The following is a 15,131-nucleotide window of genomic DNA, read 5'->3' as shown; positions in this document are numbered from 1 at the left end:
CAAGGACTCCTCTATCTGAGCAGCAGCAGAAAAAGACAACTGACCATAACCCCCATTTGCCATCCCCCTGCACTGCTTGGGGGGAGCAGGGAGAACATGGAAGGAGGGGTGGGGGGAAGGTGTTTTATTTCTCACTCTTTGGCTCTTATGCTGTCAGTAATAAATTTAAGTACTATCCCCACTCTGAGTCTGTTTTGCCCGTGAAGGTGATCAGTCACTGAGCAGGGAAGGCATCACTCCACCTGCTCCTCAGGGCAGGCACCTTGCCCAAAAAGGATCCTGCTACTTTAGGAAAAGAACAACCCCCAGGGCACCAGAGAGGGAAACGAACCTGTAAGGCTGCCCAGGGGGCAGGGAGGAGGTGAAACACGATCCCTGTGATCCTCAATCTTGCAGCCAAGCAATTTCTCCCAGCCTTGGCACAGCACAAGGAATTACAGTGATGTAGCACCCTGTTTGCTCCAGGTGAATTGTTATATGGATGTAGGTAACCTGTCAGCACGTTCATACACCAGATGCCAGTTTAAAGGGCTGTCCACAGGCACCTTCACATGCTGTTCACTGGAGTTCCCTGGGAATTACTGCTGGCAGCTCAGGCTGGGGCACCAAGTGCAAATTTTGCCGGGGGATGTCACAGAGACGTGGAAGCGCAGGGATGTCCCACCTGCATGGGTCCAGCAACTTCCTCCTATCCTGGGATCTCTGGAGCTTGGCCATGTGGGTGAGGGCTCAGGGTTGGAAGAGCAAGGCAGTAGGAACTCAATTTGTTAGACCCCAGCTTTTAAAGGCCCTTGGATTCAGAGCTGTTACCTGGCCAAGGCATGGCCATTTGGGTGGGGAAAGTCCCCCAGGAGTTCTGTCCCCTTATCTGCAGAAGGATCACAGACCTCTGTGCAGTGAGCAATCCCTGAGTGCAAAGGGCAACAAACCACTCAGGTCTGAGCTGCAGAGGTAGCAAGAAGGCTGTGGCCTCCCTGCTAAATGCATGGTGACCTGGTGGATGGGGCTAAAAGGTGGTACAGCCAGGCCTGGCTCCCCTCCTTCGCTGATCCTCCCTGCCTGAGCTGTGCTCTCCTCTCTCTGCAGCATCTATAAATATCCTTCCCATCTCTGTGACAGCTCAGTGTGGGACCACAGCTGAGGGATGTGGCAAGAGACTCACCAAGGAGCCCAGGCAGCAGCGTTCAGCAAGGAGGGGGAGGCACAGGGTAGACCCTGACCAGCTCAGACCAGGAAGAACTGACTGGGAGCATGGGGAGGGATTCAGGTGAGCAGAGGGGCCAGGCATCCTGGCATGATGCCCTCCATGCTGCTCTTTCCTGGCCTCTTTGGGGTTCCTGGGATGCCTTGTGGCTGCACGTGGATCCTGGTATGGAAGGGATCTGCACCCCCACACCCTTCAGTGCCCACTGTGTGTGCACCACATCACAGTGCACAGCTCACACCGCCCCACCACCCCTCTGCACCCCATTAAACCACATCATCCCCTCTTCCCAGAGCTGACAGTGTATCTGAGAGACCTTCCATTCCCTGGGGTGGATTTGGGGCAAGCCATTCTGGAGTCACTATGTCCTGCAAAGCCGCTTTATGCTCCGTGACGGTGCTCAACCAGCGCAGCTCCTGGGGGGTGCTGGGTCACAGCACAGCCAAAAGCTGTGGGGAGGTTCATTATCTGGTAGCTCTTGGCACCTTTGCAAGACTGGAGGACCCACATTCCAGTGACACAGGAGGCTGGGATGGCATTAAGGGACTGGAGAGCCCGTGTGGGCAGCTGGGATGTGTTGAAGGTCTGCAGGGGTAATGCCTTGCTTTGGAGCGTGGCACTGGGAGCACTGCAGGGCCAAAACTGGCTTCTGCCTCCCCAGAGCATGGGCCTGAGATCACAGAGTCATAGAACTGCTGGTGTTGAAAGGGACCTAAAGACCATCTCATTCCAAACATCACCCAACAGACCAGGATGCTCCAAGCCCTGTCCAACCTGGCCTTGGACACTCCCAGGGATGGGGCAGCCACAGCTTATCTGGGTAACCTATGCCAGGGCCTCACCACCCTCACAAGGAAGAATTTCTTCCCAATAGCCCATCTAACCCTGCCCTCTAGCAGTGGGAAGCTATTTTCCTTTGTCCTGTGACTCCAGGCCCTTGCAAAGTCCCTCTTCAGCTCTCTTGGAGCCCCTTTAGGCACTGGAAGGGACTCTAAGGTCCCCCCAGAGCCTTCTCTTCTTCAGGCTGAACACCTCCAGCTCTCCCAGCCTCTGTAGCAGAGAGGCTTCAGCCTTGGAGCATCTTTGTGGCCCCCTCTGGACTTGCTCCAGCAGCTCCACATCCTTCTAATGCTGTGTCCCCAGAGCTGGAGGCAGGTGGAGTCTCATAAGAGCCAAGCAGAAGATGGTGGCAGTGGGAATGCTGTCCCTCTGGCATGCCTGGCTCTGCTTGGGCACTGGGAACAGAGGGCTGCAGAATCCAGCACTGAGCTGTGACTCCAGCAGAAGGAGATGTCCAGGTCAGAGTAGCAATGTGATAGCTGGTAGAAAATCTGCTCTCCCCACCTGCTGCAAGGGGTGCAACTACTGAATCATCATCTGGGGCTTCCTGGTGGCTTGGCACGATCTGGGAGACCATCAGCCCTAACCCCTTTGGCCCAAGGTCTACTGCAAAGACCACTGTGTAGCTGCACTCCCCAGCCCCACAGCACAGCTCAGCCTCTGCCAGCTGCCTTGGGAATGTCTGGCGTCCTCCCGAGCCACAGCTGTGTCCCTGCTCTGCAATCCCATCCCATGATACCGCTGATGACAGGATCTCTCCAGCGCTGTCTCCGGACAGACAGCTTCCCAGGCAGGCAGGGTAAAAATCCTGCAGGGACCTGAGGCCCTGTGCTGTTCCCAGGTCCTGGTGATGAGTGGTGCAGACGTGTCCCTGCAGGCACAGTCCTCATCCGTTCTGAATGAGGAATTGTTGCCACCACGTGCTGCGAGTTGGGCGGGGAGCCCCTCTCGCTCCAGCACGTAGGAAGCTGCTGGTGGTGCCACGGGGTGCCCTGGCATGGGGTGCAGCATCTCCAGGGAACACACTGGCATACAGGGGGGAGTTCCCTGACCCCACTGAGCAAGCCTGAGGTGAGTTTTATCCAAGGGATGGCCCGACAGAGAGACAAGAGACGGAGATGCCCATCCTGCCCCACGTGCCTCATCCTGGGGTGCGTTCCTGGGGCAGGGGAGAGCTGCAACCTCACATCGGTCCCCCCAGCCACGAGCACACAGAGGAAGGGGCAGATAGCCCCCTGCACATGGCATAGGTGGGAGTCAGCATCTGTGGTTACCACAGGCAGGTATTAGTGATTGTTCAGCATTTAGATGGGGAAGCAGTCGTGGCCGCTGTAGGGGGCCTGTTGACAGATGTCGAGTGTTTAATGCTGAGCAAGGCACTCACCTGGCTCGGCAGTTCTGGTGGCTTCAAGCAGAAGGGATGCAGAGGCTGTGGGAAGGGTGCCCTATGCTCCCCAGGAAGCCCAGACCCCCTGTCACAGGGCATCCTTGCCCACTGCCTGGCCTTTTATGTGCCTGGCACGACTGCTTTGTCCTCCGAAACTGCTTTGGAAAGGGTTGACCCTCTCTGAGGTGGCCAACGTGGCTGTAAACAGGGTGTTGTCAATCCTGGCCCTGCACTCTGCTCCCACTGCCCCAAGTCAAGGGCAAGCAGAGAGTGTCTATCCCAGAACGATGTGGCATAGAAAGCATCGAGGTGGGGGGGTGTCCTGCCTGCCTTCCACCAGACATGCGAGGGGAGCACTTACAAGGGGTTTTCCTCTCCGTGCACACCGGGACGGACGGGTAACCCCGTCCCCTTCACACCTGACCCCGGACCGAGCCAAGAGCTCCCTCTTGCACGGGCTGCAAGTTTGTGTCTCTCCGCAGCCGGCCGAGAGCAGCGAGGAGGGATGGGCGGCAAGGGAAAGCAGCGGGGCCCGCCGGGGCACTGCGAGGGCGGGAGGATGGGTGAAAGTGGGGAGCCGGGAGCCCGAGTCGGATGCTGGGTCTGGGTACAGCGTGCGCGTGTGGCGCGGGAAGGGGGGCTCGCTGCAGAGCCCACCCAGCCCATTGGCTTGCGAGCGGTGACGGGCAGGCTGCTCCCTCCCTGCTCGCCCGCCTGTGTGGTGGCTGCGAGCAATGTGCGCAAAGTGCCTTTGCATTAGCCGGTGAGTGCCGGGGCTCTGGACAGAGGCAGCTCGCTCGCAGAGGTGCCGGCACGACAGAGGTGGCCCTGTCCCGCGCCTGGTGGCCCCCGCCGGACCATGGCATGGGCACAGGGGTGTCTGACATCCTCGCTCTCCATCGTCATCACGTTGGCTGCCTGCCTCTCTGCCACCACCAGCGAAGGTAGGAACCGGGGTGGCCCTGGAGCGACGGGGCAGTGTTGGGGGGGGGGACCCTCGAGATCGCTGCGGCTGTTTGAATGTGTCCGCACGGGCTTAGCCCTGCCGGGTTTGGCTTCTCCGTGCTCCCGAGGGAACGCAGCTCCAGGTTCGTGCCTGGCTGAGTTTGCTGATCCTGGAGCTTTTGCACCAGAGGCAAAACTTTGGAGCTGGGCAGGAGGACCTGATTCTGCAGCAATGCCGGCAGCGTTGCCTCGCCCCCCCTGCCAGGGCTCTGCTGCAGCACGCAGGGGTGGCTGCAGAAGGCACAGGGACACCGGCACCAGCTCAGCCGTGGCGATCGCCGCCACCGGAGCTGGCAGCAGGGCCGTGCATGTTGGCCAAGCAGCGTGGAATGGGATGGAGCGAGTGGGTGGGCACGGGAAGGTGTGCAGAGGATGCGGGGAGCTGGAAAGGGCACTCAGGTGAGAAACTTCTCGTGAGAGAAAGGGCTGGAAACTTCCGAAGTGGAAAGCAGGGACGCAGCCGGGGATCCTCTCCCGACATCTTGGTGTCAGCCACATCAGGCCTTCTCCCCTCCACCCAGCTGCTCTGCCCTGCTGCTGGCTGCCCTCATCCCTGGCCTTTGTCCGCATCCCTATTCTGGTGTCTCAGGCCCCCCTCAGCTTCAGCAGTGCTGCTCCTGCTCCTGCCACCCACCCGCTCTCCTGCCTCCCTCCACACTGGCTGCTTCCCGGGTCTGCTGATCTTCATCACCAGAGATCTGCTCGTTCCCGCTCCCGAGCGTGTCCTTGGCACTGGCAGCAGCATCCTTCCTCCCTTCTGCTGTGCCTGAGAGCCACGGCACAGCCCTCTGCAGTGAGCCCTGGGGCTGGTGTGCCTACTCCGTGCTGCCAGTGGCACCTCTCCCTTACCCTGCCCCGGCATCCCCGCCGTCCTTCTGGGCATGCTGAGGCCCAGGGGCTGGCACTGCTGTGCCTTGTGCTCTTTGTGGTGCCCCGCTGGGCTGGCTCCTTGTGCTTACTGCCTTCTTCCAGAGCACACCAGCTCCTTCCTCACTTCTGTTCCCCATTTCCAGCTATTTGCTGGTCCTAACCCTGTTTTCTGCCCACTGCCCACTTCCTGGCCCTCTTCCTGCTCCTTTCCCCATCGGCTTTCCTGCCTGAGCAGGGAGATTGCGTTGGGGTCTCACCGCTGGACACGGGCTGTGAGGGTGCAGGATGGGGCCCCAGCACCCTGACAACTCCAACCCTTGCTTGGTTTCTGCTCTGTGGTGCAGGATGGTGCCCCGTGCCCCAAGCCCTGGGCAGAGAGTGGTGTAGGATGCTGCCCTGGGAGCTGCAGCCCCACAAAACCAAACAGCCCTGCCTGGACTTAGCAGACCTTGGGCATGGACAAAACAGGCCGGGGCCTCTTTGCTGTCCTCTGCGGAGGAGACCGCTGGCTGCTGGGGTGGGTTTTATGCTGTCTGCATCGACAGCCAGGGCCTGGACTATCTTCCCAGATGGGAAAAACCCGGGCTTCCCACAAGACTTGGAAAAGAAAGCTTTCCCCAATAACAGCCTTGGCCAAGGGACGCACGGGGCTGGGGATGAGCTGGCTCTGGGGCAGACCAAGCAGGCTGGATCTGGGTTAGACTGGGCTGAAGGTGCTGGAAAAATTGTGGCACCCTCCCAGAAAGCTGTTTGTTGGTGCTCCGTCCTCCACCCTTTGCCCACGAAGATGCTCCTGGCTCTGTGGATGCTGCAGATCCCGCGCCGTGGGACGGGGCAGCCCAGCGCCAGCCGGGCCCCGTGGAGCTGGGGATGAGGCTGCGGGCTCCTGCCACTCCCAGGTCGAGCGCCCTGGCACAGGGGATGGGGCTGGAAAGGTGGGGAGATGCTGCAAAGCACAGCCCAGCCCTGAGCTCTCCTACACTCCGGCTGTGCCAGGCTTGGCCGCCCCGTTCCCACCGCACATGGTGATTGCGGGCACGGTGTGAGGGCGTAGCCGTGGCACAAGGGTGCCCCTCTGCCCGTCACTCTGCCTGATCCCACAGCCTCTCCGGGCCCTGCATCCCTGGCCGTGCTCCCCGGAAAACCCAGCGCTGGTCTGAGAACCGCAGGGTAGAAAATGACAGCCGCCAAGCGGATTTCAGGCTGGGCGTGCCCGCGCTTCGCCTGCGCGTGTTGGGAGGCAATTTGTGCATAAAAACACGTATTAACCCCAAAAAACCGCCTCAAGCCTGTGTTTTTTCCTCTTCCAAGAACTCCCAGTGCCTTTCCCTTTCCTGTTCCAAGAAGTTTTAAGCTCATATTATTTTATTGCTTTCAGTCTTGCCTGCTTTGGGTGCCCAAGAAAGGGAAAAGGGAATCACCATTCCATGGGAAATCCCCCATTTCGGCATGGCAGCCATTGCAAAATGCATCGAAAGCCAAAAATCAGTTTATTTTTTTGGTTTTTTTTTTTGTTTTTTTTTTATAGGTTAGTGAAAATTTGCAGGATGTGGAAGATTTTTATTTGGAGCACTGCAAAAAAAAAAAAAAGATTTGTCTGAAATTGTTAAATTTCTTTAGAGCAGGGAAGTATAAAAGTTATTTTCAATAATACGAAGGTAGTGTGAGAGACTAAAATATTTACACCATTGCATACTGAGTTGCACAGGTGAAAATATTAAACTGGATGTTTTACATGATACCACAAATTGAAGTTAAATAATAAAATATGAAATATCTTTGTTGCATTGAAAGAAAATCAGACGAGCAGAAATTACCACATTTGGAGCTTGGGCAGGGGGTAACAAATCCATATTTTCTGCCAAAAAATGGCACATAAACGCTGCTGCTGGGGTCTGCTCCCTCCGAGGGGATGCCCGTGAGGCAGATAACCTTCCTCCCCATCACAGGGCAGACCCCATGGCCTGCGGGTGAGCTTGGGTGGGACTGCCATGGGGACTTGGTGCAGCAGGAAACGGGGATGTGGGGACATCTCCCCCAGCATTTTGGGGCATGTAGGTCCAGCTGAGGTGAGCAGCGGGTGACAGGGATGGGGTGATGTACAGGGGGGGATGACAAGGGGATGCTTGGCTTCTTCTTCTCGCACCACGGGCTTGGGGATGGAGGTGTTTTGTTCTTCCACTCAACAGGGATGGGGTGTGGGAGAGTACCGGCATCCTCAGGAAAACCCGGCCGCTTGCCGCGCTGCCGAAACGGGGGCCAGAGGAAGGGTCTGTGGCGGCCTCCCCCACTAATCTCTCTTCGTAATCTCATTAATTGCCCCTCTGCTCAAACAGAAAAAACTCATCTGCACATTTATTCAGGGCTACTTTCCTACCCCTCTGCGGCAAAGCTGAAGTCGGGGCTGCGGGAGAAGCAAAAGCGCTGAAAGGGAGAGGAAATCGCCTTTTCCGTGTTCAAAAGGCTGTGGGGATGCCTGTTCCTCTGTAAGAATAGGAAACAAGAGAGTTTAGGCACACAGACTTTTGGTGATGGGAGGTGGAGAAGCATTAGTTCAAAACAGCGAATCGATTCGGGCTATGTTTGTGAAAAAAAAAAAATTTTGGGGGTGTTTTATTATTTTTTTTTTATTTCTCCAAAAATGCTGGCATAAAGCCAATATTTGCACGATTTTAGGTAGGCTCACGGGGATATGTTTCTGGTGTTATCTTCATTTCCATCTTTCTTGTATTAACAGCTTACAAAATTTCTGAAAATCGACCCCCCAGATTTGCGGAAAAAAAATAACACAACAGCGCACAAAACACACCTGCTCTGCGAGGTTTTCCGTTCTCCTTGAATTCTTGTTTCCTGAAATCGCGAGGGGTTTGTTTCCAGTGACAGTAAATAGGCACCCATTTTGGTGACGGTGAAAATGGATCTGATGAAGCCAAATTTAAGTGCAACTGAAAACCCACTGAATTGCTACGGGGAGGAAAGAATTCCCTATTTATTTTTTTTTTTTTGTTCCCACTTGCTGAGAAATGATTAGAAGAATATTTTACCCAAAAGAAAAGCAAACCCCAGCCCGAAGAGATGCTCGGGGAGGGAAGGAGGGAGGGAGGGAGGGATGGAAGGAGAGAGGCTCATCCCACACACCCTGCCTGGGTTGGGGAGAGGGTCCTGGCGGGCAAGTGTGGGTTTCACTGAGACATCCCGACAACTCCGCTCTTTGTTCCGGCCGGGTCCCGTGTTCCGCCCGTCCTCGCAGGCAGCCTTTGGTGCTGCCTTTATCTCCAGGGGAACATCCATTCATATGATAACTCTATTCATACCCTGACAGTTTTTGATAGTTCGTTCTCCTAACCCAGCCCGTTTGCCTGGCCGGCGCTCAAAATGATTCCTCTGTCGCAGGGAAGGGATTAACCCCTTCGGCCCTGATGGTGCAAAAGTGAGTGGTGGGATCAGCCGGGCGTTATTTCCTTCAAAATTAAACACCACCACCACCACCACCCCCCCCCATGTTTTGCCCGCTCCAATGTGTGGCGCTTGGGATCATAAATAACAACATAAGATGGAACTCCTTAATTGATCAGATCCAGGCAGGCCAGTAAAGCCTAATGAAGTGTGTTTGGCCCAGGGACCGAGTCCAGAAAAGTCTTCACCTTTTGTCTAAAGACGTCGGCAAAAGCAGACCCAGCCCTGCCTTTAATAACCCCTTCCAAGGGCTCATCAGCCCCAGCCTTTAAAGACTGGCCCCCTCATTCCCTAACACAAATTTGCCTGGTTTCACCTTCCAGCCATTTGTTCTTGTTAGGCTTTTCCTGCAGGATTAAAGAGCCCGTATTTTTCAGCTGTGAAAGTGCTCTGAGCGCACCTGGGCGCCTCGCAGCCCTCGTGGGCACGAGCAGATTGGGCTCTGCAGGTCCCCTTCTGGGATATTTTTTTACCTCCAGCCCTGGTATCATGGTTGTGCCTGTGGTGTTTTATGCTCTGTCTCCAGTTTCTCATATTTAAAATGCTCATTTAACCGCATCAGTCAGTGGCAACAAGCGCTGGCTGCAGCTGGATCGGCCAGCTCGGTCCCAGCTCCATCCCAGCATCAATAATGCCACAAGTCCCTGGATCTTTCCCTGGATGAAGTACCATTCTGTGTTATGCACCTCCCATTCAATATTTAAGGACTTTTGTGATATTTAATTACCAGTGGTATGAGATATTCAGCCTGTCCCCTCAAACGTGGTTAGTATTGGTATTTTTGTCTGTGAAAACGTTCCATTTTAGAAAGCTATTTTTAAGAGAGCAAAGGCAAGAGCCTTTAAAAGAAATTATCTTGCTTTAAAAATGTCACCGGGGCACAAACAGCTCAGCACGGTTTAGGGTGGGCAAGTGGTGTGAGAGCAAAAGCATCCTCAGAGAAATTAGGGAAAAAGCATCCTGAAAAAGCAGCCAGAAAAACTGCCATGCAAAGCCCCTCCAGATAATCCAGATAAGCGAGCACATTTGTAAAACCCATGTTTCCCTAGTGAGGATTCCGGAGAGGATAACACTGAAATCTTTGCCAGGACTGCTGGGACACGGGTTCATGGGAAGGTTAGGGTGTCATTTTTGGGGTCTGCAGGGTTTGTCCTGCTCCTGGACTCCTGGATCTGAGACAGGCACGTATCTCCAGTGCCTGAGTCACCGTGGGTGGCATGGGAAGGGACAGTTTTGCGTAAGAAATCTGCAAAATGCCAAACAAGCAGGAGATGATAACAGAGTAGGCACACAGCTTACGGGTGGGGAGTGAGACGCTCTAGGACAAGGACCTGGGATGGTGTTAGGAGCTTACCTGGCATGAGCTTCAATGCCTAAAAAACGCAGCAGGTCAGAAACCTCAGTGACCAAAACTGAAAAACGCATTTGTGTCAATTTTATTATGCCCAACAGATGTGAGAAAAGAGAAGAGGGAGTCAGGTTTTGGCCATCTGGGACGTGGCTCACGTCACACCACACACACAGCAGGGCTGAGGATTCTTGGACAAACCCTTCTGGGCACGACTCCCATTTCTTAGAGTCTGTCCCACACAGGTTTTGCTGACTGCAAGCAGGGGACACGCATTTTGTGTTAGAAAACTTCTGCATTGTTTTGAAAGACTGTCAAGATATTGCATTGCTGGTGGCACGAGGCGTTGATTCTGTCCCCGTGCCTGGGTTTGGATGCAGGTTCAAGCTTCTGGGCTTGGGGACGGTGGTCAGGGATGCCAGGAGCCACCCTTTGGTGGCCTGGGGGTTCAGTGGATCAGCTCTTGAAGGTCTTCAGCCAGATGAGATGCCAAGGGGTGGCTGTGCAAGGCACGGGCTCGTCTCTGCTGATGGATGGGGCCAGTTAATTCTATGATTCTATGATTCTATGATTCTATGATTCTATGATTCTATGATTCTATGATTCTATGTCATCTCACCATCCCTCAGGCTAGGGACACTGTGATGGAAAGGACTTGTGTGACTCCCAGATGGCCAAATGCAGACCTGGGGACACCACTTGTGCCGAGCCCTCAAGGGTCCAGGGCCGCAGGGACTCCAGTGCCCGTCCCTTTCCCAGCCTCGCTGTTGTCCTGCTCTTTCCTCTGCTCACATTGATAGAATTTCTTGCCTCCCTGACCTTTCTCACCCCGTATCCCCAGAGCCTTCTCACCTCCTCCTCTGGCTTCTGCCCTGAATTACAAGTCCAGCCACCCCTTGAGTCTAAAATAATTCCTTCCCCGCTGGCACAAGCTCCTGGAAGGGCGACATGGAAGAAGAATGTGCTCACCCCTCACTCTGAGCCCCGTGTGTGGCTCCACACACCCCATCCTCGAGCCCTGGGACAGCCTGGGGTGGGGGGGTTACAATTCCAGTCAGCTATTTATGCCCATCCCTGACCACACACTGCTTGCACTGAAGCCTGTGAGTGCCACAGTGCAGGGATACACACCAGTACTGGGCATGGACACCAGTACCAGGAACGTACACACCAGTACTGGGGTCACACACCAGTAACGAGGATGCACATCAGTACTGGGGACATGCACCAGTGCTGTGACACCCTGCCCAGCAGTGGGTGGTGTGTGGGCTTTCTTTTGGGTCCCCTAAGCCAGTGTGCTCAGCTCTCCCTATTTATCCCACTGCAGACAAGCATCAGGAGTCTCAAAGTGAGCAGGAAACACGACCATTTTATCTCTCTATTTTCTCACCCGTAGTTTTGAGAGGGAACATCTTTTTGCTGTTTGGCTTTTGATGTGCTCTTTTTTTTTTTTTTTTCTTCTGGGAAATAAAAAAACCTGCCCTATAATTTCAAGGCTTCTAGCTTTAGAAATACTTTATTCAGGGTGTTTTGTTTTGTTTCATTTTTTACATTATTTCACAACACTTCAGCCCTACCATGGGTTATGCTCTTGCGCTGCACATTATCTTGCATGATATCATGCAGGGGCTGGAAGGATCAAGTTGATAATTTTATTTTTAAAACCTGAACTGCAGCTTTTTGTTAGCACTGATTGAACAAACAAGCTTTCTTCCTACATCAAAGTATCTCCTGCTCTGGGTATAGTGAAAAGGGGTGACCCTCTGGGCAGTCCTTATGGGCATTACTGCTCCTGATGCATTACAAAACGATATAAAATTAAATACAGAAAGTTCACAGCGACAATCTGGAGGTCTGAGAAGAAATCCTGAAATGGGAATTAGGGCATGGCCAAAAAAGCAGCACTGCTTTCATTTGAAAATGTTTCTTTTTAGCTTGTTTTTTTTTTGGTGAGGTTTTCTTTTAAGGGGGGGAAGTCGGGTTTTTTTCGGGAGGGGAGGGGGTTATTGAGTTGTTTGTTTGTTTGTTTGTTTGTTTCCCAGCCTGATTCTGGCATTCCCGGCAGTGTGAAAATCCCAGATTTGGTGGCATTTTTTTTTTTAGATCTACCCACTCTGCTTTTCTAAATTCCTTCTCTGGGCAGCCGTGGTCGATGGGTGCTGAGGCGAGCGCCGTCCCCGCTGTGTCTTTAGCATGTCCAGCCTTGTGGATGAGCAGCTGCTGGACAAATCCCACCTGGATCCAGCACTGCAGTGCCGACCCAGGTTTGTGGGGAACATCTCCTGTGCACAGCTCCCAAATGGGGAGAGCTGACCTACCCCCCAGGCTTGCTGCCCCTCCCTCCGAGCCCCAATGCTTGGCCTCCTGTGTTGGGGGAATAAATGGTTATTTTCCATTCCTTAAAGATAAATATTGTCCCAGGGATCAGGGAGCTGAAAGTGAAGCTTCCCGTCCTTTCCCCCTGCCATGTTCCAAGGCCAGAAAAGTGTCTCAGCTTTGCCTCCCGAGTTGGAAAGGTCACGACTGGCTATTCAGCAGGCTCTTGGATTAAACGGTGGGACACAAATAGCTGACCCAGCCCGGCCCCATCTGCCCCTTCAAAGTCCTGCCCGATCCTACAGGAAATTAATGCCACTGGCTCTTGTTCCCCTCCTCTCAGGGAGCCTTCCCTGCCCCTTTCCCATAGCCTGGCTCTCTCCCTGCTGTGGATAACCCTTCCTGTGTTGTCCTCCCTCTGGTGTGGGGTGTGCAGACCCGCTTGGGGCTGCAGAGCTGAGCCTGCTGGTCTCTGGGCAGCGGGGAGCAGGAGCGCCAAACCGCGCTGATAAGAGTTTAATTATCGATGCAAAAGGCGTTGTTGCATGGTGGGGGGAGCCTGGCTGCGAATCTTGGGAGGCCTTTGAAGTTGTGATGGAGAGGAACTGAAGCCCAAGGGAACAGGGCTGCTCCCACTGACCCTTCCTCCCCACGCCTGCGCTACAAAGGCCCTGCCTGGGAGGGAGACAGTGGAGTAATTAGAGGAAGGATCGCAGTGGGTTAACAATTAGTGAGGGTGCTCAGAGCTCTCTTTGGTCCCCCACTGCTCTTCTAGAGGCTGGGGCTCAGCACATCCCCCAGCGTTATCAGCCCCAGACTTGTTCCCCTACCCCACCATGCACCCCTGGGTGGGCTGAAGATCCACACGCTCCCCCTAGATACCACAGGCCCACTTCTGAGCCTAGGACACTTGGATGTGAGACCCCAAGGTACCCATGCATCTGTTTGTAGGGATGCAGTACATCCCTGCAGAAGCTGTGGCCACCAGAGCAAGTGCTGGGAAGGGTATCTGAGCACTCACTCTTTATAGGTGATGTAGATATAAATATAGATATTGATATAGATATAAATTATACAAAATAAAAGCATAGATACAGGTGTAGATAAATCACAAGAGATAGATGGTCCCAGGAAAAACACACGTCCTCTGGACGCTAGTCCCCGCCTCAGCTTCCTCACCCATCCCAAGCGGTGTTTGGGATTTGCTAGATATGGGTATGGATACAGATACAGATCCAGATCCAAAAATAAAGGGACAGGTATAAATACAATATACATAGACATCACACACAGACTCATACCCTTTGGCTCTTGTCTAATCTGTATCTGGGAGGCTGCAATGTGCACTACTCACGCCCCATTACACAATGCAACTTTATGCAGCAAGAGGGTCTGCCTTTACGTGAGGCTCCGTCTCCAGACCCCAGTTGGTGCTGGGAAGCGACCTGCCCACTCCTAGGTGCTTCCATTTGAACAGGCAATCAGGCTTGACAGCTTTTCCACCAGGGTGAGAATTTCCCCTGACACCTCCTGGTGTTTTGGCTCAATACGCCGAGGCAGGGCCAAGGCACAGAATAGGGGAGCGACAAAATGGTGCTCGGGAAGACAAAATGGAGCTCGCGGTTTGAGGCTGATACGTGCAGACAGTCCATAACATCAAACAGAATTGCCCAGCTGTAGGAGAGAGGTCTCCCAAACCGGCACATTTTCTGGGGCGGAGGGGGGGAAATAAAAAAAAAAAAAAAAAAAAAAAAAAAAGGAGAGAAAAAGTTTCAGTTGAAAGGGGTCCTTTGTGGTGGTCTCGCTCGCCCTCCGGCAGCAAGGGCGGGCTCTGAGCGTCACCCCTGGAGAAGCGGCGCTGCTTCCAGGAGATCACCTGCAAGGGGGCTGGATGGGCACTTGTCGCTCTCTTTGGGGTTGGGCTGCAGCCTGGTCGTCTGTAACGTGCTGGGTTTTGGGAGAGTGTTGGTCTGCCCATACCCCAGCGCGGCACGCCGCAGCGCTGCTGGATGGTCACTCGTATCTGCGGGTGTGTGTGCTGTACCAGGAGCTAACGCAAGAGCTCCCAGGCACGCAACGCCTTTATGTCTGTACAGAGCCTGCCACGGTGGGCTTAGTGCACAGGGTTCCCCTACACTGGGCTGAACTGCTTGTGAGGGGATAAAGGGAACAGCTCATCCCTCTTCCTGCAAAGAGGCACAAGGAATCTGGCAAGAATGGTGGGCACCAAAGCACCCACAAGGAGATGACTCCTCCATCTCTGTGGGAGTGGGTGACAACCACACGGTCAGCGTGCGAGTGTGGCAAGCTGGCTCCAGGTTGCACACACCGTTGTGCCAAGACAAATCTGGGATGCACCCACCCATGGGGTCTCAACATGGTTCCTCACAACGTGGTGGCTCCTGCTGGATCGTGGTCCATGCAGGCTGCTCGTGCTGCCTGGGGAGGAGTGGGAGGCACCCACGTCCACTGGGGAGCATCTCAGCGTGGGAAAGAGGGTGCAGAGACCACGGTGAGGGGGGAGAGAGGGTCTGTGAAAACCGTCCCCTCCCTGCAACCTGCCTGCTGAGGGTCACCAGGACCATGCTCCTGCACTGTGAGCAGGGGAACTCCCAAACCTGGGCTCCTGCTGGGCGAATTACCCAGGGAAAATAGGCAGAAAATCTTCAGATTAACAATAACAAATAAAAATGGATTTGAGATCT

At 54.3% G+C, this 15,131-nt stretch overlaps 1 protein-coding gene across 2 annotated transcripts in view; it reads left to right on the top strand.

Moving 5' to 3' along the window:
- The first annotated feature begins 4,194 nt into the window (after positions 1-4,194).
- EPHA8 (EPH receptor A8) overlaps positions 4,195-15,131 on the top strand; it is a 47,333-nt gene continuing 36,396 nt past the window's right edge. For both annotated transcript variants that reach the window (XM_027901872.1, XM_027901871.1), the window contains exon 1: positions 4,195-4,375. In XM_027901872.1, the coding sequence (XP_027757673.1) occupies positions 4,291-4,375 (85 nt within the window). In that variant the 5' untranslated portion in view covers positions 4,195-4,290. The remainder of the gene's footprint in view (positions 4,376-15,131) is intronic.

Source organism: Empidonax traillii, unplaced genomic scaffold (assembly GCF_003031625.1).
Source record: "Empidonax traillii isolate 1590-97213 ecotype Southwest subspecies unplaced genomic scaffold, ASM303162v1 scaffold817:size391546, whole genome shotgun sequence".
In the NCBI taxonomy this organism is placed as follows: domain Eukaryota; kingdom Metazoa; phylum Chordata; class Aves; order Passeriformes; family Tyrannidae; genus Empidonax; species Empidonax traillii.
The sequence above is the reverse complement of the archived record's forward strand: the minus strand, read 5'-3'. Positions and strand labels throughout refer to the sequence as shown.